The sequence below is a fragment of the Zonotrichia leucophrys genome, chromosome 1, assembly GCF_028769735.1.
Source record: "Zonotrichia leucophrys gambelii isolate GWCS_2022_RI chromosome 1, RI_Zleu_2.0, whole genome shotgun sequence".
NCBI lineage: Eukaryota > Metazoa > Chordata > Aves > Passeriformes > Passerellidae > Zonotrichia > Zonotrichia leucophrys.
This window is the reverse complement of record NC_088169.1, coordinates 76,411,364-76,434,981: the sequence shown is the minus strand read 5'-3', so window position 1 is coordinate 76,434,981 and position 23,618 is coordinate 76,411,364. Positions and strand designations below refer to the sequence as shown.

The 23,618-nt window shown below is 39.3% G+C and overlaps 1 protein-coding gene across 4 annotated transcripts in view; it reads left to right on the top strand.

Moving 5' to 3' along the window:
* Positions 1-14,465, top strand: part of YAP1 (Yes1 associated transcriptional regulator) — an 88,333-nt gene extending 73,868 nt beyond the window's left edge. For all 4 annotated transcript variants that reach the window (XM_064718516.1, XM_064718526.1, XM_064718536.1 and 1 more), the window contains 3 exons: positions 4,863-4,993; positions 8,957-9,069; positions 9,672-14,465. In XM_064718516.1, the coding sequence (XP_064574586.1) occupies positions 4,863-4,993; positions 8,957-9,069; positions 9,672-9,910 (483 nt within the window). In that variant the 3' untranslated portion in view covers positions 9,911-14,465. The remainder of the gene's footprint in view (positions 1-4,862; positions 4,994-8,956; positions 9,070-9,671) is intronic.
* Positions 14,466-23,618: the final 9,153 nt, after the last annotated feature.

The window sequence follows — 23,618 nt, the reverse complement described above, 5'->3', positions numbered from 1 at the left end:
CCAAAGTCTTTCATTTGTAAAGAAATTATGTAACACTGGCATTCTTGAAGCTTGCATCCAATGAAATCTCTTGTATAGATGGATTAAAAATATCTGAGAAGTGTTCCTTAACTTTTAACTGTATCTGAACTTTTCATGTCACACAATCACTAGGTTAGAAGGGACTGGTGGAGGTCATCTAGCCCAACATCCTGATCCTTCTTGACATTTTTCTCCATGTAGCCTGGATACAGTACCATGGTTGTATTTATATCTATGATCAGGTTTTTTGGTACTGGGTAACCATAGTGTTCCTGCCAGGTTGTGGTCACTCTGCCATGGAACTGCAGTATCCTGTGGTGACACTAATATTCCAAGTGTTGTGTATGGAAGCCTTACCTTCTGGAAAGAGTAAATAATTGCTCAGCTTAATTTTTTATAGAAAGCACTGTAAGAGACTCTTCTGGTTTGAATGAGGACATATTTTACTGAAATTCTAAAAATGTCAAAGGTGCCTGTAGCAAAAATTGCAACTTTCAGACTTACTGTGTATCAGCAAGAACTGTTGATACATCCAGGAAATTTAAAAACACTAAGCATCTGTTCAGTTACTTGTGCTTATCATCATCAGTTATTTGTGAAACCTTAAAAATGTCTGTCTGTCCTAGTAAAGAGATTGCATGACTTGACTTTCACTCCATCCCTACTAGCTCTCTTTCCATTTTCCTGCAGTTAGCATCTGATTGTCAGCAATTTCTAAAGTAGAGCAGATGTCAATCAAGTTTTGTATATGTCACAAAATTGAACAAGTAGTTAAGTAACAGATTTCTTCCCTTACAGTGTGCTGTGGAAAGAAATAGAGGCAAATAATGTTGAGGTACTGATGGCATTATTCTTGGATGTTGTGCAGATTATTTTCTTGTGCTGAGAATGGAAGATTTCTTATTTATTTGCTGCTAATATTAGAGTATTTGCTAATGAGATGAGCATACTACATATTTATAAGTTCCTCTGTATATGCTTGCTGATCCTGTATCTACTGCTTGTTTCTAGCTTGTTTCTAAGCTTGACAGATCAACAAAGTAATTGTATTGCTTGCTCATGTGTGTAGATCTTTATGAATAAATAACCTTGTTTAAAAGTCTGTATAGTAAATTAGAACTGCATTCACTGGCTGTGCTGGTTGTTGTGACTGAAGCAGTGAACGGTCCATTTCCTGCTCAGCCCTCACAAATTGCCCAGCTCCTCATTGCTGAGTTCATTTGTCTTCCATCATTCCCCGTGTCTTCCCTGTTTCTTTTGTGTGTGTGCTGGAACTTTGTGGCCCTCACAAAAATGCAGGCACTTAATCTGAAGAAGCAACTGTAAGTCTGCTCGTAAGTGTTGTGGTCTCCTCTTTCCCCTAAAACTTCTGTCCCATCCCAGGAAAGCCTGTGGATCATTTGAAAGTCAAGTGATGGTTGGGGGCAGAACTGTTAAAATTGGCACTTTGAAAGTAAATTTGCAAAACCAATTATCAGGATATATCAAGTAAAATTGAGTAGCATATCATAGGTTTAATACAGTCAGCATATAAGTGGGTTGCACAAGTCATCTGCCTTTCCTCAAAAGCCAGTGAAGATAAAAATGCTCCTAAAAGGGTAGTTTTATAAAGTTAATTTGAACATGGTGTGAATGACCTGTAACTTAATGTAAAACTTAATCTGTCTGGAATTATGAAAAAAAAAAGTGCATGAGGTCAGCCAGATAAATTACACAGTGCTGACCTTATTTTAAAAGTTATTTAAGGAGATCTTTTTGGTGTGTGTAATAACTAAAATTCAGCTTTTCTGCTAACAGTAGGAATGCTACTTTTTTTTCTTTTCCCAGAGGTACTTAAAACTAGTTTGACATACTTAAAAAAAAATAGGATGAGATCAATTCATAGAAATCTAAGCCAGGATTTTGTCATAGTTTTATTTTTGCCTCCAGACTTTAAATACTTCTAATAAAGCACATATTTCAAAGCATGAATCAAAAGCCTTGAGTTCACATTGCTCTGTTTTGGAGGTGGGAGAGACTTGGACACTCCCATACATTTTTTTAAGTATAGAAAACCTACAATGATTTTTTATTGCAAAACAGGTTTATAAGGAAGGAGAAATGAAAAGACTGTTCTTTAAGCAACACAACTTTAGCTTCCATTTTTATACCTTTTAGGAAAAATAGTCTTAACATACTCTTTAGGCCTTTAGAAAACTCTGCTTGTCTTACAAAATTATTAAAAATTGCCCTGTATTTGTTTCTTAATAGCTTGTCTTTTTTGGTAATTCCTTTCTCTTTCAGACTCCCAGAATGACATAAATTTATTACTTAGATGAGTAATAACATTCTTTTGAAGGGAAAGTGCTTCTGACTCCTGTAAAAGTAGCAGTAATGCTACTTATAAATAGTTAAAAATAGTTGCAGTTTTCCATTTTTTAGCAATGTTGTTAAAACAGATAAAAGCAGTACTAATTTTAAAAGTACTAGTTTCACTACGTAGTACATGCCAAAGAATAGGCAAAATATAGTTCTCTCTCCTGGTTTAATACATCTCTATAGTGGGCCTTTAAAGAAATGAGATTTTTTTTTTGTTTTAGCTGGCTAGCATCTTGAACTACATTTATTTTTACCATACTATTTGAGTTTATGTATTGATGAAACTTCAATCTCTCCTACACTCTGAGGATTTAGAAAAATACAAAGGTAATTTCACTGTTTTTCTGAATTTCTTGTTCGTTTGTACTGATTTTTTTTCTTATAGTAACAGAAGAAAAATTGTGGGGTTTTTTTCTTTCCTGGTGTCAGTAGCTCTTGAAAAGGGGACATCTGGATTTCTTATCTTCTCCACAATTATTGAATCAGGAGGCAGTTCCAGTTGGAAAGGCCACACAAACGAGATAAAATGGCACTTTAGTTCATATACAGAAATGACTCCATGTAGACTTTGCCTTGTAACCACTCTTTGTGGCACTGGTGTGTCACAAAGCTGCTTCTGCAGTCTGCTGGCACTTTTGGCTCCTCCTCTTCATCCAAATCAGAGACTGCAGCCCAAAGAAATCAAGATGTAATGTGCAAATCAAACCAAGAGGGAAGGGCAAAAGGACACACCACATGGGTGAGCAGTTCTTGAGCTGTCTCTGGGATAGCTGGTCTAAGACCTTCTACCTTCTTCAGATCAGTGTTTGGGAAATTCCAGGAAAGAACGCTTCTTTCTTTCTTTTTTAGATATGGATGAGTCTACCTGTATATCAGGTAACTTGTCGCTGATACAAGGCTGCAAACTTAGCTGTGAAGTAAGAGATCATTATATAGGCCTCACATTTGGTTTTATTACATAACCAATTGAAAATCATGTGGATAAGCCTTTAGAAATTATTAAAGGATTTTAATGTCCTGTGATCTGAAAATGGGGATGGAGTATTATTACTGTTTGTTAGAACAGTGGCCAGATAAGTGCTGATGAGCAGAGGGCTAGGTTTACTTGAACACAGTGATGAACACAGAAACCAATGGTATGCTTGTACACTTTCTGCAGAGATCTAATTAGCTGTAGTGAGAAAATTTTCTAGTACAAGACATAAAACCTAAAGGAATATGTAGAATAGTAATCCACAGGAATGAGAGTGAAGCATATGAAGATTAGAAAAGAAAAGAAAACCTGTCAGCAGGGAAGCTTCAATACACAGTCTGCTGGAAAAAGAATGAAATAACCTTAGATTTCTTAGAGATCACTTGGAAAAAGAATTGGGGCAAAGTTAGTTTTATATACTAAAGGACTACAGTATAGTAGTCCTTAAGCTTATCATTGAAAATGGATGGAGGTCTCTCATTTTACAAGTGAGAAATATTAAGTATTGTCAAGACTGACAGGATTGGTTTTGCCTGAGATTATCTTCCCAGGCACAGCCTGGAAGTCACATACTACCAGCAATGGTGACAGGATGGTCAATAGATTTATCAGTCTCTGCAATACAAAGCTCAGTCTTGGTGGGACATTGATGATGTTTGAATAGAGTTGCTTGAAGAAAATTACTGTATTTTCACATGTGTAACTCATGTATTACTTGTTTAAAAAGGGGAGAAGGATCACTGGAAATTACATCAAATGTTGCTTATTTCCATCTGCCCTTAATGTGATGCATTTTATGTTAACGCTTTTATCAATTAGGAATTACGAGCTTAATGAATGGTTTGATTCAAGCTGGTGAACATTCAGATGGGTAAAAAATTATATGCAATTAGGTTTGTAGCTTCAGAAGTGCAGTGTCTAGGCCTTACTAAGAAATTACTCCGAATTTGAGGAGCTACGGAATTTACATAGGGAACTAATCCTGGATCTGATCAGTCAGAAATTTCAAATGCATGCCTCAAACAGGAGGAATGAATGGAAACTTTTAGGGAAAGACTTGAAAGTTTGCTTTCAAAGGTACAAAGGGAGCCAGGAACTAAATCAGAATTTAAAAGAAATCTGGATAAAATGCTATTTAGCAAAGCTATATAGGTTATGTTAGGGGTCAGATAGTATTAACAATTCTTGTTTTGGTTTAAGTATAGACTTAGCAGAAAGATACTGAAATGAACTAGAAAATCTCTGTGTAAGCATACAGATATTTATATCCATAAATACATGTACAGTGCCGTCTCTGTAATGGTGGTCATGGCTGCTGGAACTTGCATTTTCATTGAAGCCAGTACAGATTCTTGCTTTGTCCTCAGAAACTTTAGTTTCATTTCATTTAACTCTTGTTACTGGAAGCAGTAAAAGCATCAATTATCTATAATGTCATGTGTTTATGTATCTAGAAAATGCATTCAAATGCCTAACATGATCTCTCTTTCTCCCTCTCCTGCTGTTCTAGGAATTGGCTCTCCGTAGCCAGCTTCCAACAATGGAACAAGACGGTGGATCTCAAAACCCCGTGTCATCTCCTGGAATGTCTCAGGAACTGAGAACAATGACTACAAATAGTTCTGATCCCTTTCTTAACAGGTTTGTACGAATAGCTACTAGAGGAAAGAAATTTGATTTAAAATTCTGTTTGGTACATGTAATAGTTTATTTTGAACATCTGTCCGTGCCAAGAGCCACAGCTGTAAATGAATCTTTCCTTAAATGGCAAGTCTAGTAAAAGCTGAAGATTAAAAGCTGTCTCCTGTGGGAGGAAGTAGTCTGTTCAGACTTGTAGGAAGGTTTTTATTCAAAGTCATAACATGTTTGCCTCTGCATAATGTGTTGACTAACAGTCATTTCAAATTACTGACTCAATTTGTGAATAGCTCGCTGTGAGATCAAATGAACTGTGAGGCACATTTAGGATTACAGCTTGAGGTTCATTTTAAGGTTTCCCCATTCACCCCTCCCTTCCACTTCAGGTATTTAGCAGTATTTTTACTCTGCTAATGTTAGGTCTACAAATAGTGGCATGTTTCATTTTAAATGCTGTATTATTTTGAAGTGGGTATTTTCATTCAAGATTTAGAATCTTACAATATAGACTAGTCTTTCATAAAACTTTTTCCTAAATCCCTCTGACTTGAAATGTTTATTTTGTTGGAAATACTGTTCAAATTTCAGCTTGCAAATGCTTCCCACCAAACATTACAACTTTAGAGACACTGCTGCAGCTTGAGATAAGTGATATCTGTATTTTAGGTAATCCCTTTGGGAAGATTTATCTCCTACACTGACAATTATGATTAGAAAACTTGATGTTTTTTGGAGGGATAATCCTACATGGAATTCATCCTGTAGGGTGTTCTTGGGCGAGCCTCGACTGTGCTGGCTTTGTCCTATGAAATAGAAGAGACAAGACAATTTAAACCTGACTTGCTCTTGTATGGGAAGCCTCTGTAGATGGGTGATGGTATCAATATGGTGTAGTAAAATTCTAGCTTGCACTGCTGGAAGGCTGTTGCCATCATACAGGTCCTCACATCTTCAAAACCTGTCTTCTGACCTGAAGGAAATGCATCTTTAGGTTTCAAACGGCTGATGCAGTTTATCCATTGTGAGTCTACACACATAAAATATAAAGTGATGGATCTTTGCCATTAACTAGAAACAGAGGAAAAAGCAAGAAGGGGCAAATTTGCATTCTCTAATTTTATGGCAGATTGATATTTACTGCAAAGTACAAAAAGATACTGCTTGCCTGGTGGCATATATGTTTGGGTTTGTTTTTTTTTTTTTAATGTAGCCCTTACCCCATACAAAATACTGCAAATCTGTATTTGACTTGAGTTGAGATTAACTTAATTTGTGTTTTGGTCTGAAAATTTGTCTCCTAGGCAGGTGTATGTGTGGCACTGCACTTAATTCTGCCATATGGGTGAGGGAAAGGGATTTTTAAGAAAGGACATCTGTGAATATGCATTGCTGTCTCAGAAAGCAATCCAATAGTTTTGGACTATGACCTAAAGGTCTTGTTGATACTCCTTAAGTTAAAGTTCAGACTTTAGGAAATGCTTCTTTCTGTCCTTATAGGGTGTATATAAAGTTCCTCGTGAGACAGTACTAAATTTAGGCCCCAGAGTTATCTATTCAGAGTTGTTTGATATTTTCTGCTGCCTATATAATAGAAGCATTAAAAAATCTCAGAGAATCACTACATTGGAGCAGTTTGAGATAATGCTCACTAGTGGTTAAAGTGCATAATCAAATCTGCCTGCTATCTTCAGTACTTGCAATCATTATGGTATATTTGATTTTTTATTTTTTTAATGGGATATTCATCAGTGCAGACTTCATTAGACTATTTCACCTTTTGATTTGCCACACTTGTTTATATATTTTTGTCGGTTAGATTTATACTGGAAGTGATGGTAGTTCTCTGTTTAACTCCTAAATTGGTATTTCTTCTTTTGTATACACATATTTTAACAATGATTATTTGAAGAAGAATCCACTCTATTTTGGGTAATGCTGTTTAGTTGCATGTGGTAATTTTGGGTGGTGTGACTACTAAATTAACAAATCCTTGCTGAAGAAGGAGGAAATGTGTATTAAGGAGTGATTTGAAGAGAAGTGCTTGATATTCCAAGTGTGAGACCAACAGCCAAAAAGCCTTCTCCACTGGAGTGATTTAGTTCAGCATAGTCTCAGTTCTGTTTTTAGTATTTTGTCCCATAAAGTAAACTAGATTTTTGTTCACAGAAGTTCTAAATTGTTTAAGTTTAATTACTAGGATTGTATCGAATATGTGGTGATTCTGTTCTTAAATCAGTCTAAAAAAAGAGAAGTATTTATGATTTATCTATAAAGAACTGTTAAGCTCCTTTCTTGTATGGCAAAGTTGCCTTCATGGAATCAAACATATATATTTATATACATAGCTGAAGGCATTCTTCTGGCATCTGATGTTGAATAGCTGTTCATAATTTTTTTGGTTCTTCATACCTGATAAAAAGGCATATACTATATACTTCACAAGTACATCATGAGGAGGATTAGTATGTCTTCAAATGATAATTTGAGCAGTAAATCAAGTTGATGTTCATTGAGGATGCCAGATGGAAAATCAGTAAGGATTCTCAGTGAATCTCAGGATACATAACCTGAAGAAATACAGATTTTGAAAATATTTTGTGAATACTGAATATTAGAGGATGCAGGAGGAGGGAGGTAATGATGGCCTTCAACAATGCTTATGCAGGCCACAGCTCCTGCCAGCAAAGCTGCTCCAGCCTGGGCTCCTCTCACCATGGGGCTGCAGGTGCTGTCAGCCTGCTCCAACATGGGCCTCCCACGGGGTCACAGCCTCCTTCAGGCATCTCCCTGCTCTGGCATGGATCCTCCACGGGCTGCAGGTGGATCTCTGCTCCCCCTGGCATCTGCACAGGCTGCCGTGGCACAGCTCCTTCACCATGGTCTGTCCACCAAGGGCGGCGGGGCAATCTCTGCTCTGGTGCCTAGAGCACCTCCTGCCCCTCCTTCTGCCCCAACCTTGGGGTCTGCAGGCTGTTCCCCTTACATATTCTCACTCCTCTCTCCCATCTGCTGTTCAGCATTTTCCCCCTCTTCTTAAATATGTTATGACAAAGGTACCACCATTGTCACTGATGGGCTCAGCTTTGGGCAGCTGGACCACTTTGGAGACACCTGGAAGCAGCTGGCTGACATGGGATCAGCTCCTCCTGCTGTGTCACACAGTGATCCCTGCGGACCCCTGCTACCAAAGCCATGCTATATAATCTCAACACAGTGGCCTACTTCCCCTCTCCTTCCCACATTTTCCACTGTGGCTCTATTGGTCTTGCTTGCTGCCTGGCAAGTAAGAAAGTGAAGGCACGTAAGGCCCCATGCCATCAGTTTGGTTAACTGTTCTGTCAGCAAGATCATTCTGAGCAGGGCTTGTTTATAGGATGGCTTCTGTACCAGGGTTTGATTTATATTTGGGTGCTCTCTTGGCTTGACATGTGTGACTGAACAAGCAGTAATGCAGCAGTGGGAAGCAATTGAAGAATTGCTAAAGGAGTTCCAACTATTTATAACATCAGTGACCTAAAAATACACTTTAGTGGTTGATTAAACATGGGAACATTAGTTAGAAGTATTTTTTTATCCTTATGGAAACATAAAAGGGTGCACCATAATTACTATTATTTTTATCATCATTATGGATTATCTGATATGCTTCGAAAGGTTTTAGCTGGGTGGGTGTGAAAAGACTAAAATTATGCACAACACACAGTAGGCCATTTCTTAAAGCTGCTTATGTATGTTCTCATCAAGTTTAATTGAATCTAAATGATATGGTTTTAATTGGAAAAGGTCTGCATAAAATAAAACCCAGGTGTCTCATGCAAACAAATGCTTCAGTTTTTTATTAGAATAGGGGATTTCTCATGGTAGTAGTGTTTTCAAAGCCGATAAATTAGTTCAAAACAAGCATCTCTTTTATTTTTTTTTCAGTGCTCTACCCTCATTTTTTTTCCTCCTTTTCTTCTGTTACAGTGGAACATATCACTCCAGAGATGAAAGCACAGATAGTGGACTTAGCATGAGCAGTTACAGTGTACCCAGAACCCCAGATGACTTCCTGAACAGTGTTGATGAGATGGATACAGGTCTGGTTTGTGTACATTTTTAACGCATGTTTTCCAAATACGCTTGTATCCATTTGCAATGAAAACAAGCAGTTCTGAAAAGCTCTGATACTTTTTGCATTGTTTTCTACCTTTTCCTATTTCTCTGAAAGAAACATTAGATTTATGAAAAAATATATTTGTAATCAAGTATATTGGGAGGATGGGGAAATTGCTCGTAAGTAGTATCATTCCTGTTTTTATATGGAATTTAAGTGTGTTTGCTTTTTGAAGTAATGTTGTTCAGGGCTAAGAATAGTACCTCATCCAGAGTTGTTAATACCACTCCAAAACTATATTTGACTCAGTATTGTCTTTTTCCTTCAAGTGTAAAAATTAAATTGTGCTAAATGCCATCAAAGATCTGTAAGATTTGGGTCAGTAGGTGCAAGTTGGAAACAAAGGCATGTTCTTTGTACGTCTGCATGCAGCCAAGTTATCTTTGGGGTTTGTGATGGATTTCTGTGAATCACACTGCTTGTATGATGCAAGAGGTACATGATTAACCTTTAACCAGTTGTCCTGATAAATTGTAGGCTTGGTACTTCCAGTATACTTAATATCCATCTTTGTGTTATAACTAGGTGACAGTATCGGCCAAAGTAACATACCATCCCATCAGAACCGTTTCCCAGACTACCTTGAAGCCATTCCAGGGACAAATGTGGACCTTGGGACACTGGAAGGAGATGGAATGAATATAGAAGGAGAAGAACTGATGCCAAGTCTGCAAGAGGCTTTGAGCTCTGACATCCTTAATGACATGGAATCTGTCTTGGCAGCCACCAAGCTAGATAAAGAGAGTTTTCTTACTTGGTTATAGGGGCCTCAGGGAGACTGAATTCTAAATCTGTGAAGGATCTAAGGAGATTAGGACATCTGTATCTGAAGTTCAGAACAAGCCAGTGTGTGCACTTTGGCTTGTGTTCAGAAAAAGTAAATGAACAAATACTCAGCAAGTTTGTTTGGGTTTGCTCTTCCTTGTCCATCGCTGCTGTTATATATTGCTGACTTTTTTTCACAGTTGACTCTGAAGAACAGACATCTTCTTGATCTTTTTCTATTGCTGTTGCAACTACTGTTGGAGGGGGGTGGGGAGGGATGATGAGCCTATTTTGGATGACGAATGCCATTCCTTTTGTCCTAGTGTGCGCTTGCGTATCATTTTATCTAAGTACTCAGATTTGAGAGTTAATTTCTGCATGTCACTGCTTGTAGTTTGCTCAGCTAGTTGTCTCCTGCTGCCTGTGGCAAGTGGTAAAACATGACATACTGGGGTGACAAGCCAAAAATGATGTATCTGGTCAAAAGAAGTCAATACTGATTTGGAGATAAGACGTAAAGGAGGGCTGAAGAGACTGTTTGGCATTAAGTGTTCCTACTAGTAACTCTTGCATTAGCCACGAAGTGCTCTTGTTTGTATTTTTCGTTATAGTAAATCATGAGTCATTTTACATAGAAACATATATGAACTTTGATTGTTGCCACATACTCTAGCCTAACTTCCATTTTTCAAAAATACTTTGATTATTTTTGTTAGTTGGTTTAACTGTAGCTGTAGGATGGGAAGTAATTGTAGGTGTTCTGGGTTGTTTTTTTTAATAGTGAAATCTAAGGGGTTTTTTCTGATTTCACACAGTCTTATTTAAATCTAAATTGTCTGCTTTTTTTTATACTTAAACCGTGCCTATTGTAGCCTGATAAGCTAGTGAGTACATAAACCAGTATGTTTTGCCTGTAACTTTTTTATTTTTTTTAAAGGCTAGCTTTGAATGTAATCATTAGATTTCATGACCAGTGGCTTATTTTTCATGTGTATTTGCGAGACTTTGAATTAGAATCTGATTACAGCAATGTAAAAATTAACAGTCCTTTGTTATGTGTACAAATTTTAAATGCATCTTAAAGTAGCAGAACCATTTTAAAATTACATCTAATCTCGCTTCTGGTTTTCAGTTTTGATCTTTAAGTGAGTTCAGATTTTAAAATCTTTAATGGGAAAAAAATTTATGACAAGTTTCTCTTAAGTTAACAGGGACAAAAATTCTGAACTATTAATATCACTGTGTGTTGCAATGAAAAGGCTAGAACACCAAAAAACTTATCGATAAAAACTTCTAAATGTAATAGTTGTCTAGTTCTGTTTGGTGAAAAATAAGCCCTGGACACTATATGTAGAAGAATGTAAAGATATGTGTTAGATGGTGACATGAGCAGGTAATGAAGTGTATATTAGTAGTAGAGCTTAGCATGGGGTAGAGGTGAATATGAATCATTTTTATTTTAACAGGAAAAGATGTCTCACTAAGTTGTCTGCAGGAGTTGACACAAGTTTCCAAAGAGTATTTTTAAATGAACAAAATGAGCGTGAATCAAACTTTCAATATAAGCTATGAATTTTTGTGGGGCTTTTGGGTTTTTTTGTGATGAAAAATAGTGTCACCGGTTAACACCTCTAAAATTAAGGGCCTATCACCATTCTCAACAATGAGCCTTTATTTTCAAGGGTGTATAACATGACTATAAAGATACTGTTAAGTGTGAAACTTAGTTTTGGAAAAAACTCTCAGTTAGCAGGGACTTCTCTGAGGAGAGATTTTTTGGGGTTTACTGTTTTGCATTTTTTCTCAAGACACTGATTATTTTTTAAGCTAGGAACAAATCAGCAAAACAAGTTAAAACCCCCATTATATTACTATTGCAGTTTGGATTTCTTTTATGCTTCAGAAATAATTCTGGTTTAGGATGATGTCAAGAATGAAACCTCTTAACCAAATCCTGTTTTAAAAACTGAAGCAGCAGAGGCAGAGATTTGAAATTTGCCACTAGAAATGTACATTTACTACTTTACATAAATGTATTAGTGTTTGAAAAACACAAAATTCTATGGCTTGTTATGGGATACAGGCAAGTTTTAAAATAATAATTTTTAAAACACATTCACAATGATATGTATTCTGCTACACCAATAATTCAGTGAGTAATAGGCCACTTATATCGTGCAATGACACAGTAGCTCCTAAAGCAATGTTATTGTGTCCAAGATAGGGGTTTTAGTAGCATTTTTTAAAATTCATTATGAATTCCTCTCTCTCCCTCCCTTCAGGAAAAGAAAAAGACACTAAGTTTTCCTAACTTGAACGATCTGACATAAAACCACAACAGCAAGGAAATTCAGAGTTGATTTTATTTCAGCTGTCTTCCACAGTTGTATCCAGGTATCATAGCACATACAGAATCACAGAATAAGCTGAGTTGGAAGGGACCCATCAGAATTATCAAGTCCAACTCCTGCCCCTGCACAAGACACCCCAAGCTTCACACCACCTGCCTGAGAGTGTTGTCCAAACGCTTCTTGAACTCTGCCAGGCTGGTGCTGTGACCACTTCCCTGGGGAGCCTGTTCCAGTGCCCAAACACCCTCTGGGTGAAGAACCTTTTCCTGATATCCAACCTGAACCTCCCCTGACACAGCTTCAGGCCATTCCCTTGGGTCCTGTCCCTGGTCTTGAAAGTGAAGAGATCTTACTTGTCCCTCCTCTTCCTCTCATGAGGATGCTGCAGACTGCAGTGAGGTCTCCCCTTGTCTCCTCCAGGCTGAACAGACCAAGTGACCTCAGCCATGAAGAGTGGCTTCCCCTCAAGGCCCTTCACCCTCCTTTGGACACTCTCTCTAGTTTAATATCCCTCTCATATTGTGGCACCAGAACTGCCCCCAGCCCTGGAGGTGAGGCTGCCCCAGAGCAGAGCAGAGCAGGACAATCCCCTCCCTTGCCCAGCTGGCCATGCTGTGCCTGATGCCCCCAGGACAGGGTTGGCCCTCCTGGCTGCCAGGGCACTGCTGGCTCATGTTCAGCTTGGCACAGACCAGGACCCCCAGGTCCCTCTCTGCAGCATCTCATTCCCCAGTCCATGCACAAAACCAGATTTGATGCACTGAGTGCAAGCTCCTGACATGCTGTACCTCACTACAACAGAAATGAGTACAGAACAAATTCTCTTTCCTTGCTTTTGTGTGTTTGTCACAGCTTTAATATTTGAATGTTTTATTCTCATTGTAGAAACACTAAATGGCTTATACTGTACTTGGATAGCGTGGCTTAGGGTAGATACTGATAAACTGGGAATCCTTGAACAGCTCTAACATTAATTATGTTTTGTGATACTTATTTTAATTAAGACATTTCCGTTCTCTCACTTATTAGGAAGCATACCATAGAGATGCTGTACTGTTGGCAATCAATATTAATTCGGATTTTTTTTTTTAATTCTACAAATGCATTGTTTGATGAAGTGGTTAAAATTCTTTGAAATGCAAAAGTGTTTTGGGTAGTATTTTATACTGATGTATATATTGAAACAGAAATCATTGTAATAATTGTAATAGCTGTTAGTTTTAAATACACTATATGCAGACAGATGGGGCTGTACAGAGCTGTACTGTTAACACCCGGCTAGGGCTGCTGCTTGGGAACAGGTTGCAGTGTCAGTGAACCATATGGATCAAATATTGTACCATTCAGTGTTGGCGCTCACCAATGCAAAAGGAGAAGAGACGATTTCAACATGATTAACACTACATGGTAAATTAGTACTACAGTGACCTTTTCACTTACAAGCATGTTTTTTATGCAAATTAGCAGGTGTGCTTGTATAAAACAATTTGTGTTCTGTATCATGGAAAAAGTACTCTCCACATTTAGAATCACAGAATCATGTTGTATGTTAGAGAATTATGTCCAAAATTATATATATTACTTAACAATGTTATTTTTAGATATGAGCATGACTGTAAGCTAGGTACTTAAGTACATTCTGTTACATTATTTTTCTTTATGTAATACTTTTTCAGTTGTTTTATTTGGTATAAATATATACTTTGTGCTTAAACATCTTTGTTCGTTTTTAACATTCAATAGTATGTAAAGATATGATTTCCTTCAGTAAGATAGATGCATTGAATTGTTGGAATGCCTATTGTAGTGCAAGTCTGTTCTTGTCCCCCTTGTCATTGCTTTTGTAGTTGTAAACTCCAGTTCTGCAAATACGGTGTGCAAGCTCACCTGAGAGACAAATGAGTCCCACTGGCTTCAGTAAAGGCTTAACATTAAAGTGTACATGTCTGTGTGCTTGCAGGAATGAAGAGACAGTGACTCTGGTGAGCATCATGCAGCTTGTGTAAAACAATACTTTAATTGCAAATGGCACTGTAGTGAGACCTGGTAACAGGACATCTGGGTAACTACTAGAAGAAAGCAACCACTTTTTGCAGATAATGCTTGCCATGTTCGGATGGCAGATACATTTTTGGCTAACTCTTAAGTTTATGCATTAATTTGTGGCAGACTATCAATAAAGACACACTATTTTCATTTCCAAGTTTTGACTTATGAATTGTGAAATATGTAATGATATACCTTGAAAGTGCCTGAAGATTTCAGTTTAAAATATCTTGACAGGTTTCATTAATTTTGACCTTCTGTATAACAGTCTGAAAGATGGGATTTTTTTAAATGTAGTGCAGTTTGGAAAGGCCAAAGTCATAGGCTGTTTGTATTTTAGCAGTTCCAGAGTTGTTATGGCTCACCACCAAATGCCCCAACCCTGTGGAATTCAGCAAATTTGTGTGTTTTCTTGGTTAAGGGTACAGCCCTTGATGGATTTATCAGTTTGTCTTGTACTTCTGAGTTCATAGCCAGCTTTAGTCACCCAAATCCTTTAAATTTAAATGTAACACCACACCTTCCACCTGGGAGTAGGTGGCCAGTACCAGGGAATGATAAGGTACCAATTTTGTTTGCTGATATCACTCTCATTTATAAGGTGGTGACATATTGCAGTAGTTGAAGTATGAGTGACCTTCTGAGGCAGCCCTAAATAGACTGTATTACTGCAAAACAGGATATTTGGTCCAGGTATTACAGGCTCACTTTGCAATTCTCTTTGAAATATTTTCAACACTTAGTTAAAAATAAAAAGTATTTGTTTCAGTAAGCCAGAAATAATATGCTTCCAAGGAAGCAAGTGTCAGTTAGCAGCCAAAGAAAGCATTTTTCATATTGGATCATCAACAGAATAATTGAGATCAGGCTATGATCTGTGTAGCACCTCCTGTTTTGGAGGTTCATTCAGAGATAAACCAGGGCACTGATTTTGTTTACAGTATCAGCACCCAGAGTTTATATGTTCCTCCTAAGACTAAAGGTGGGCTTCTTGACCTTTGTTGCCACCACTTCTTAATGCTAACAGGGGTTATCTGTTAGCATTAGGAAGTAGTTATCTGTTAGCACCTTCTAAACTTAGGTATCATCAAAATAGGAAGATGTTGGTATGGGATGAGAGAACTTGGTTGCCAAGAAATGGTGAGTCCAGCTCTTAAACTGAAAAATCAAATTGTCTTTAGAACAGAGGTAGAGCTTTGTACCAACTACCATACCCAGTGCTGAATGCCTCTTAAGTAAAACAGCCAATGTGTTCTTCTCCAGGCACTGAGGGAGCATGTTGAGTAAGAAACACCTAAATACTAACACATCTGACAAAGCTGCCTAACAGATTTTGTGGAAAACTCATGGTTTTTACTTTTCCAGACATATTCTGTCTTTAATGCAAAGGTTGTCACAGTGAATGCTATAGATCTAGGCTGTCACAGACTGGTTTAATTTTCTTTGTGTGGGAATACAGTTGGTTACTAATGATAGAATTTTCTATATTAAATTGGCTCCACTTAGAACATGAGAGGCAAAGTAGTTTTATGGGATTTTCCTGTCTATTAGCAAGTGTGATTGGGGGGGAGGGGGTTGTTTGGTGTAGGTTTCTATTTAAGGGGAGGGGTCAGGAGCAGCCCAAGAGGCTTCTTTTTCACTGTTCTGCAACAACAAACTGGAGCTCCAGATCAATGCTACATTCAATCTCACCTGAAATGCTCTTTCTCCTCCTCTCATGTATGTCGACTCTGAGCTGCTCCAGTGTGTTCTAAATTATTTATTGTATTTACCATCTGTGAGCTTTGCTTTCCTAACACCTATTGACTGTACTGTAATACTAAGTGCAGTTTGTCCCCAGAGGAGAGCAGAGTTCTAAAATGCAGCTGCCATGGTGTTTCAAGTCTGTAATATAGCACAGAATTACAGTCTGACTCCAAATGTGATGCTGCCCAACTTCTGGTACAGGATGGTTGTGGGCAAGCATGATTTTTTTGAACCATAGTGGATTCCTGTTCTTGTTAGAGGTTGGAAAAGTTTGGCTGTGTCATTGCTTTGACTTCTGCAGCCAGCTGTCCTAGCAGGAGCAGGGACAGCAGTCCTCCTGGGTAGGAATACTCCTACCCAGCATTTAACCTGGTGTTATCCATGATGGGTTTTTTTAAGCTGAAGGAGTAATTCGGTCTTTCACAGTTTCATTGTTAGGTGTGCAATACAATTGTCTCAGCTCTCTTGACTGACAAGGGGCCATTTTCAGGCTTTGCCTTTGATACCCATCATCTGCTGTTGAAGTGTGACCCAGAGACCTTAGAGAGGTTCAGCTGCAATCCTGGACTGTCAGAGTCTGCAGTGGAAACGAGGTAACTGGTTGTATTTGTATTTGACAAAGTCCCAAACCCGCAATGCTAAGAAATTGTGGGATGTAGGTGGTGATACCTCACAGCAAATGGCAGTAACTGTGAGGTACCTTGTGGTTTGGCCAGGGATTCAGCCTGAAAGTGGTTATCAGTGGCTGTGTAGTCCAAGAAGCTGCTGGCAAAAGCAAAGCCTGTGGGGCAGCATGGCTCTTGCCATACAGGTGAGATTCAGTCTATGGTTGAGAAAAGTGTCAGTGCTACAGAAGGTGACGGCTGCTGGGCTGATTAAAGCCCCCTATCAATGCAGCCTGTACCTGCCACCCCCTTCATCCCTGCCTGCAGGTGATTCAAGCAACTGCTCTAGAGCACTAGGGGTTAGATTTGTGTTTGCCAGTGTGTGAAACTGACTTCCTTTATTTTTCAAATGTTTATATTTCACTTAAAACACGACTCTGCTTTTAAAGGTCTTTGTTCCCGTGAACAGCCTTTCAGGATCTGGTAATCTTTCTGTGGATATAGATTTTTCTAATTAATACTAATTTAATTTAATACTATAAGAAATAGAAATTTCTCTTTGCAGCTTAGTGGCAAGAATGCTAGAAAATCTGTCACCCAAACAGTAGTATCTGCATCCAAGTTCTTCTCATCCTTTTGCAAGCCATGGTTTGGAAAACAAGCTGGTTTTACATGAAGATCCATGACTGCAGTCAGGCTCAGGTTCCTCACAGCTGTCATCTCTGCTGGTGAACTTTGCTATTGCAATATGTGGATTTTACTTTATCATCACCTTGAAAAGGAAGTAATGGAGCCTGGTGAGATTCATGAAAATAGGAAGGAAGCAGGCATGTACTGCTGCAGCATGAGGGCTGTGTTTCTGACCTCCTTTTGGAAATGTCTCACTTTGAAGACATCTAGTGGTCTTGACACTTCACATTTGCTTGCATTTTATTTTCAATGTCACTAACATCTAACAGATGACCACCTTATTGAAGTGATTGCACTGGCGACATCTGAAACAGGGTAAAGATGTTTTTTAAAATGTAGTCAGGTACAATGTACCTGGATACACACTGCCCTGGATAAAGACAGTTCCCACCTTGTAATGGCACATCTGACTTCCTGCTGAGCCTTTGAGTGAGGCATTTTACCATTTCCCAGGAAAGCTGTGTGCATGGTTTTACTTGTGTCCTGGGAGTACTGAAATGTTAATGTTTGCAAAATGCTTTGGGGGTTAAGCATTAAGTGCTTCCTATTAATTCATTCTCAAGCTGTGCTATTCTGGGGCTTCTACTCAATGACATCACCACATATGAACATAATCTTTGCAATAAGGTATGCATCTGATTCTACAAGTTTAAACTCACAAATGCATTATAGGAAGGTCATACATTCATGCATACCAAACGATGCTTTCTACTGGCATGTGAACACTTAGTAGGAAGGGTGAACTGACTCCAGTGAGCCCTCCTGTGCTGCTCACCAGTTAGCTTCAATTCCCTTCTGTTTGGTAGAAAAGACTGCATAGTCACCACTGACACATTAACATGCACCAGCTCTTCCTTCCCTGAAAACTTTTGTGCCTAAGACCTTAGTTATTTTTTAGGTTGAGCTTTCTTGTTGAACTGCTTCTGGGAAGCCAGAGTGACGCTTTAGGTGTGGAAGTACATTGAATGATCATGAATGTAAGGGGGGAAGTCTTGCATCATTATACATATATACAGGCATAGAGTATTGTTACATGTGTGTGTATCTATATATAGATATTCTATATATAAGCACTAATTTCCTGCCTAAAGGCAACTCAGTTTCTCAGGAGCATTATATTTGTTCTAGGCTTCACAAGGAAAAAAAAAAACAGTAAAAGTGTCATCCCAGTTACAAAGTCTGTGTGATTGTTGCTTATTTTTTAATATTTAGGGTTTTAAATGTGACATAGAATCATTTCAATCAGAAAACCAGAATAATAATGACAGAATATGAACACGTGTTATTCCATTGTGCTGCCTCTCAAGAAACCAGTCTTGAGTAGTCAGCTTCTGGGGACTTGAAGGCACCTTGCCAACAACCCCAAAGCAAAAAGCTGGGGTAAGAGAAGTTGGGTTGCCAGTCTGCTCCCTGTGAGAGAGCCTGTTTTGCTTTTAAGCTGGGACAGAAAGGAGGTTGGCTGCAGGTCAGATTTGTCTACACTGATGTTTACCTTGACATTTAATGCATAATCCATGCTTTGCACCCTAGTATGTGTGCATACTGTCACTGCACAGTCACAAAGAGAGGTGTGTGTGTGCTATCAGGACATGAACTGGTACATTAGAGAGCAAAGAGTTTACTCATAGCAAGGATTAACCCGTAATGGGTGCCTAATGCAACGGAGTGCCATGTTCCACTGATACACAGCACACACTGTGCTACTTGCTTGAGCTATTCTCTTTAAATAGAGATTAGGAATTTTTTTTATTACTTCCCTATCCCCAAGATCCCATGAAGTTGCTGGGCTTTGTTTTGGTTTTAAAGATTTAAGATGCCTCCATGGGTGGGCCTAGACTGTTTTAAAATGTCTTAACATGGATTTACTTTGCACTTGGGTGTAGCTACTTCTGTGCTCTGACTTTGTTGCTAGATATGTCTTTGTTAGAGCAGCAGCACCAAAATATAAAATGCCTAGTGATGTCCAGGCATTTGAAGCAGACTCAGGATACTTTTGAAGCCAGAAGTCTGGGAAGCATGGGATTAGGAAAGGCAGGTCTTGCTTGATGAACCTAATCTCCTTTTATGGCCAGGTGACCTGACCTGCCTGTGGATGAGGGAAAGGCTGTGGATGTTGTGTGCCTGGGCTGCAGTAAAGACTTTGAACCATTTCCCACAGCATTCTCCTGGAGGAGCGGGCTGCTCACGGCTCGGACAGGTGCACTCCTTGCTGGGTGCTGAAGAACTGGCTGGATAGCCAAGCCCAGAGAGGACTGGAGTTGGTGACTGGAGTCACATCCAGCTGGGGGCCAGTCACAAGTGGGACTCAGTCCCTCACTCCCCAGGACTCAGTACTGGGGCCAGACCTGTTTTATATCTTTATCAGTGGTCTGGATGAGGGGATGGAGTGCCCCCTCAGCACCCAGGGAAGCAGTGGAGGCACTATCCATGGAGGTGTACCAGAAATGGCTGGACGTGGCACTCGGTGCCATGGTCTAGTTGACAAGGGGATGCTCAGTCAAAGGTTGGACTCAGTGATCTCAGAGATCTTTTCCAGCCATAATGATTCTATGATTACGTGACCTTAGATCTTGAATCAGCCCTTTGGACTCCATGCTGTGCTTGTACTGGACCTAGCTTGCTACTGAAACAAACAGGAGTTTTTTATATCCCATAATAGTCAAACAGTACTCTGACTGCTTCTACAGCTGACTCCAGTGGCTGGAGTCAGAAGAGAAAAGAAAGGCTCCTAAGACTTTTCTTTTGTTTTTCTTCTGTTTTTTTTTCTCATTGTGTCATCTGCAAAAATGGATGGTATACTTTCTGTGTTACCCAAATACTCAGATCTCAGATGAGATGTTTACATTTTATGCATTTATATGAACTAATACTTTGCACATATTTAGGAACTGTAGTTAGAAATACACAAAATTCAGAGGGGCTTTTTGAGTGTGCCATAAGACAAGATCAGACAATGAAGTGTTTGGAGAAAAAATGGAGACAAACCAATTGAGACAGATATGCACATATGTACTAAGTAGTCAGCTACAGGAATCTTAAATTAGGACCTACTAGCTCAATAGATAAAATTGCTTTTGTGGCTCAGGAGATTGACACAAAATTGACTTACCTGTTATTTAACTGACAAATAAATGTATATGCTCTCATGGGATGCACAAATGCCAGTAGAACAGGCAGAAGGGAATCCTGCACTGGTTCATATCAGTGAGCACCTGGTCAGGCTTTTGGGTACAGCACTTGATGAAAGACCGGCACTGAACATGGTCCAGAGGCAAGCAGTGATGATGAGGAAAATGTGAGAGAGGAAGATTAAAGTAGCTGGGCTGTTTTTCTACAGAAAAGCTGACTAAATGGGGAAAAATGAACTTTATGTAAAAGGCAAGTGCTACTATGAATCTATTATCCGTGGAGTAAAGGGTGAGAAGTTACATTGGAGTAAAGTAAACTTTAGGTTAGGAAAACCTTCTTTTATTCCTCTGGCTGTTTGGTTGCAGTGCCTGAGGAGGCTGTAGTAGGCTCTTGTGGCAGCATTCAAAGAACAAGTTTTGTGAGCATCTCTCAGAAGCGGGATGGAGCTGACCCAGCCTTGGGGTGGCTGAAAGATCCAGCTGACCTCTGAGCTCTACTCCTGAGCACCAAGCCAAAGAGCTGGGGCCACTGCTAGAGCTCAAGGACTAGGTTAGAAAGTGCAGGCTCCTAGAGTTTCAGATCATTGGGCCCTTTCCTTAGATCAGCTAGCAACCCCTGTCACTCCTGCAATTATACTGATAGCGCAAAAATGCAAAAAATTACATAAAGAAAATCTTATTTGCTAAATAAGTTGCTAAAACTTTCCATTTGTCCAGCTTTGATTATTTCTCTGCTTAAGATGTCGTCTGGTACCTCCTCTTTTCTTCTATTGAAAATATTTGCATACTTTAAATAAGGTCAGCTGCTTTAATAAACTGGACAAAATGTTTCCACTGTGGTAAGGGGTGCTTTATTGCTATCTGTCTTCTAACTAAATGTACTGCATGTGTGCAATTTGTCTGTGAATTAAACCAGCAAGACAAGTTTGAGTGTGGCCAAGATACAATAGATTGAGCACAGCTCCCACTTAGTAGGAGAAAAACCTCCTGCAGAGAAGTAAAATCATCCTGAAAATCATCCAGCCTTTGTGGAAAAGATGTATTTTTGGCTGAAACTCTAGGGGAGAAGTACTGATGAGCTTGAAGCTAAGCCCAGATACCAGTCTTGGCAAAAACAAAAGCATCAAACTGGGTAAGAGGGGAAAAAATCCAGCCAAAGAAGTGTGTGGTCTTTTCTAAAGGAACAGTCTTTTTTGCACGTTCTCTGGTGTAGAGCAGTGTGGTAAAAATGATGGCCTGCAGACTTACACATCATTTGTTTACTGGTATGTATTTCCCTTAAGGGAGTGGCATATTTCCCACCCCCTTCACCTCAAAACTTTCGCTCTACAGCACTTTTTTTTTCTTTTTTTCCCAACTGAGGAAAGTCTTCCTTGTAGCTTTCTGCTATTTGCACTTCTACCCTTGAATAAATAAGCTTCAGAAGACTTGAAAGAGAACTTTGTGGAATATAAACATGTTTGGGAGCAATTTCAGTAAGTTAAGATGAAATGCTGTATTTGGCTCAGGGTCATTAAATAATTCACTGTACTTGCTGCCAAGCAAGCACTGTTTCATACACTGTTTTCCTGGCAAAAGTCCAACCTGGCTATTTCATGTGCCCACCTAAATTCCTCCTGTGTGCTTGAATAGAGATGATCATCTTCTCTTGCCTCTTCACCACCCTTGTGCCCCATCTGGCCCGTGCAGCCTGCCCTGCCTCCCACAGGTGCCTGCTCATGGGTGGGTAGGTGATAACTCCTATTATGTAAAACACTGCAGGCTCTCTCAGGATGAAAGGTGCTAAATGAATGCAAGTCATTTATTATTTTGCTCAGAGCCTGAGTTGAAGACATGCACAACCTGTTCTGACTTCTCCAGAACAGGTTTTAATGCGCATTAAACGCATTTGCCAGCACTGCTGTGCTGCCTTTTGTTTCTAAATTTACCCTGTTGCACAGCTGATTAGGGAGACAGGAAGCAATGTATCTTGAAGCTTTCAGGAGACAGCCCCTCCCTGGAGATGTACTTCAGTGACCTAAATGTACAGCCAACAACATGTGAGAGGTGGGGTTTCAGGCCCGGGCATGCCTACGTAGGTGATACCATCAAAGAGCCTGTCACTTCCTACAGAAGTTCACTAACATTTTCCCCCCTCAAATGTTTTATTTCAAAATTCAGGCAAGATAATGTTGCTGTTTCTTGCTTGCTGCCCTGCACAGGTGGGATGGGACTGCCGAGAGTTTGGGATCGGCAGTGTCAGCACTGGAATGGGTGAAGCAGCATTCTGGTGAGCTTGAAGTATTGCTGGGAGTGGTTTCTGTTCATCTCCCTTATCATTTTGGCAAATGCCTTAAGGAGTATTGTCTCTCCCTTTTCTATTTTTGGAAAGAGGTTGGGAACACTTTGTTCTCTTCAAGTAGTGTTTGAGTCCAGTCAGAACCGTACATGTCCAGCTTGCACAAAAAGACACCATGCCATCTTTCTGAGGTTATTAACTGCAGCTGATGCTAGCAATCGGGATGCCTGATCTAGAAAATGCAGTAATTCTCTCGATTCCCTGATATGGAAAATAAGATATTAATAATAGAGCCATTTTGTACAGGCAAGTTCTTCTAGTTTGCGTTCGTTCTGTGGAAGGGCAAAGCAAAACCAGTCATTTGATCCTTCTGACTAGTGAAGTAGTCACTGTGAGTGGATGGGCTGGGGTATTACACAGGATCACAAACCAAACCGTGAACTGTAACAGAGCACAGACTTCTGGCAAACCTCCTCCCCTCACATGTCTGTATTAATGGGTGAAATAGGTATAGGTAATTTACCACTGTGAAAGTAACTTGCTTTATCAAGCCATTTCAAGGTTTCTTTCATGTTACAAGCTAACAAGTCATTCTTGAAAGGCATCTACAAAAAATATATAGGGTTAAGAACTCCCCAAATATTTTCTGAAAGTGCAAGTGCCTTCTCTGGGAGCCTAGCTCATCTACAGTGTCATCTGGTTGCACTTAGCAATGCTTACACCTGCCATGAAACCCTGGGATGCCAGAAAACTGCCCTGGCCAGGCTTTCATCTCTCATTTGTACCAGAGGGTTCATGAACTTGGCCATAGTTTAGAAGATTTTTCTACGAAAAGCAAGATCAAAATGCTAACAAGTCAAATC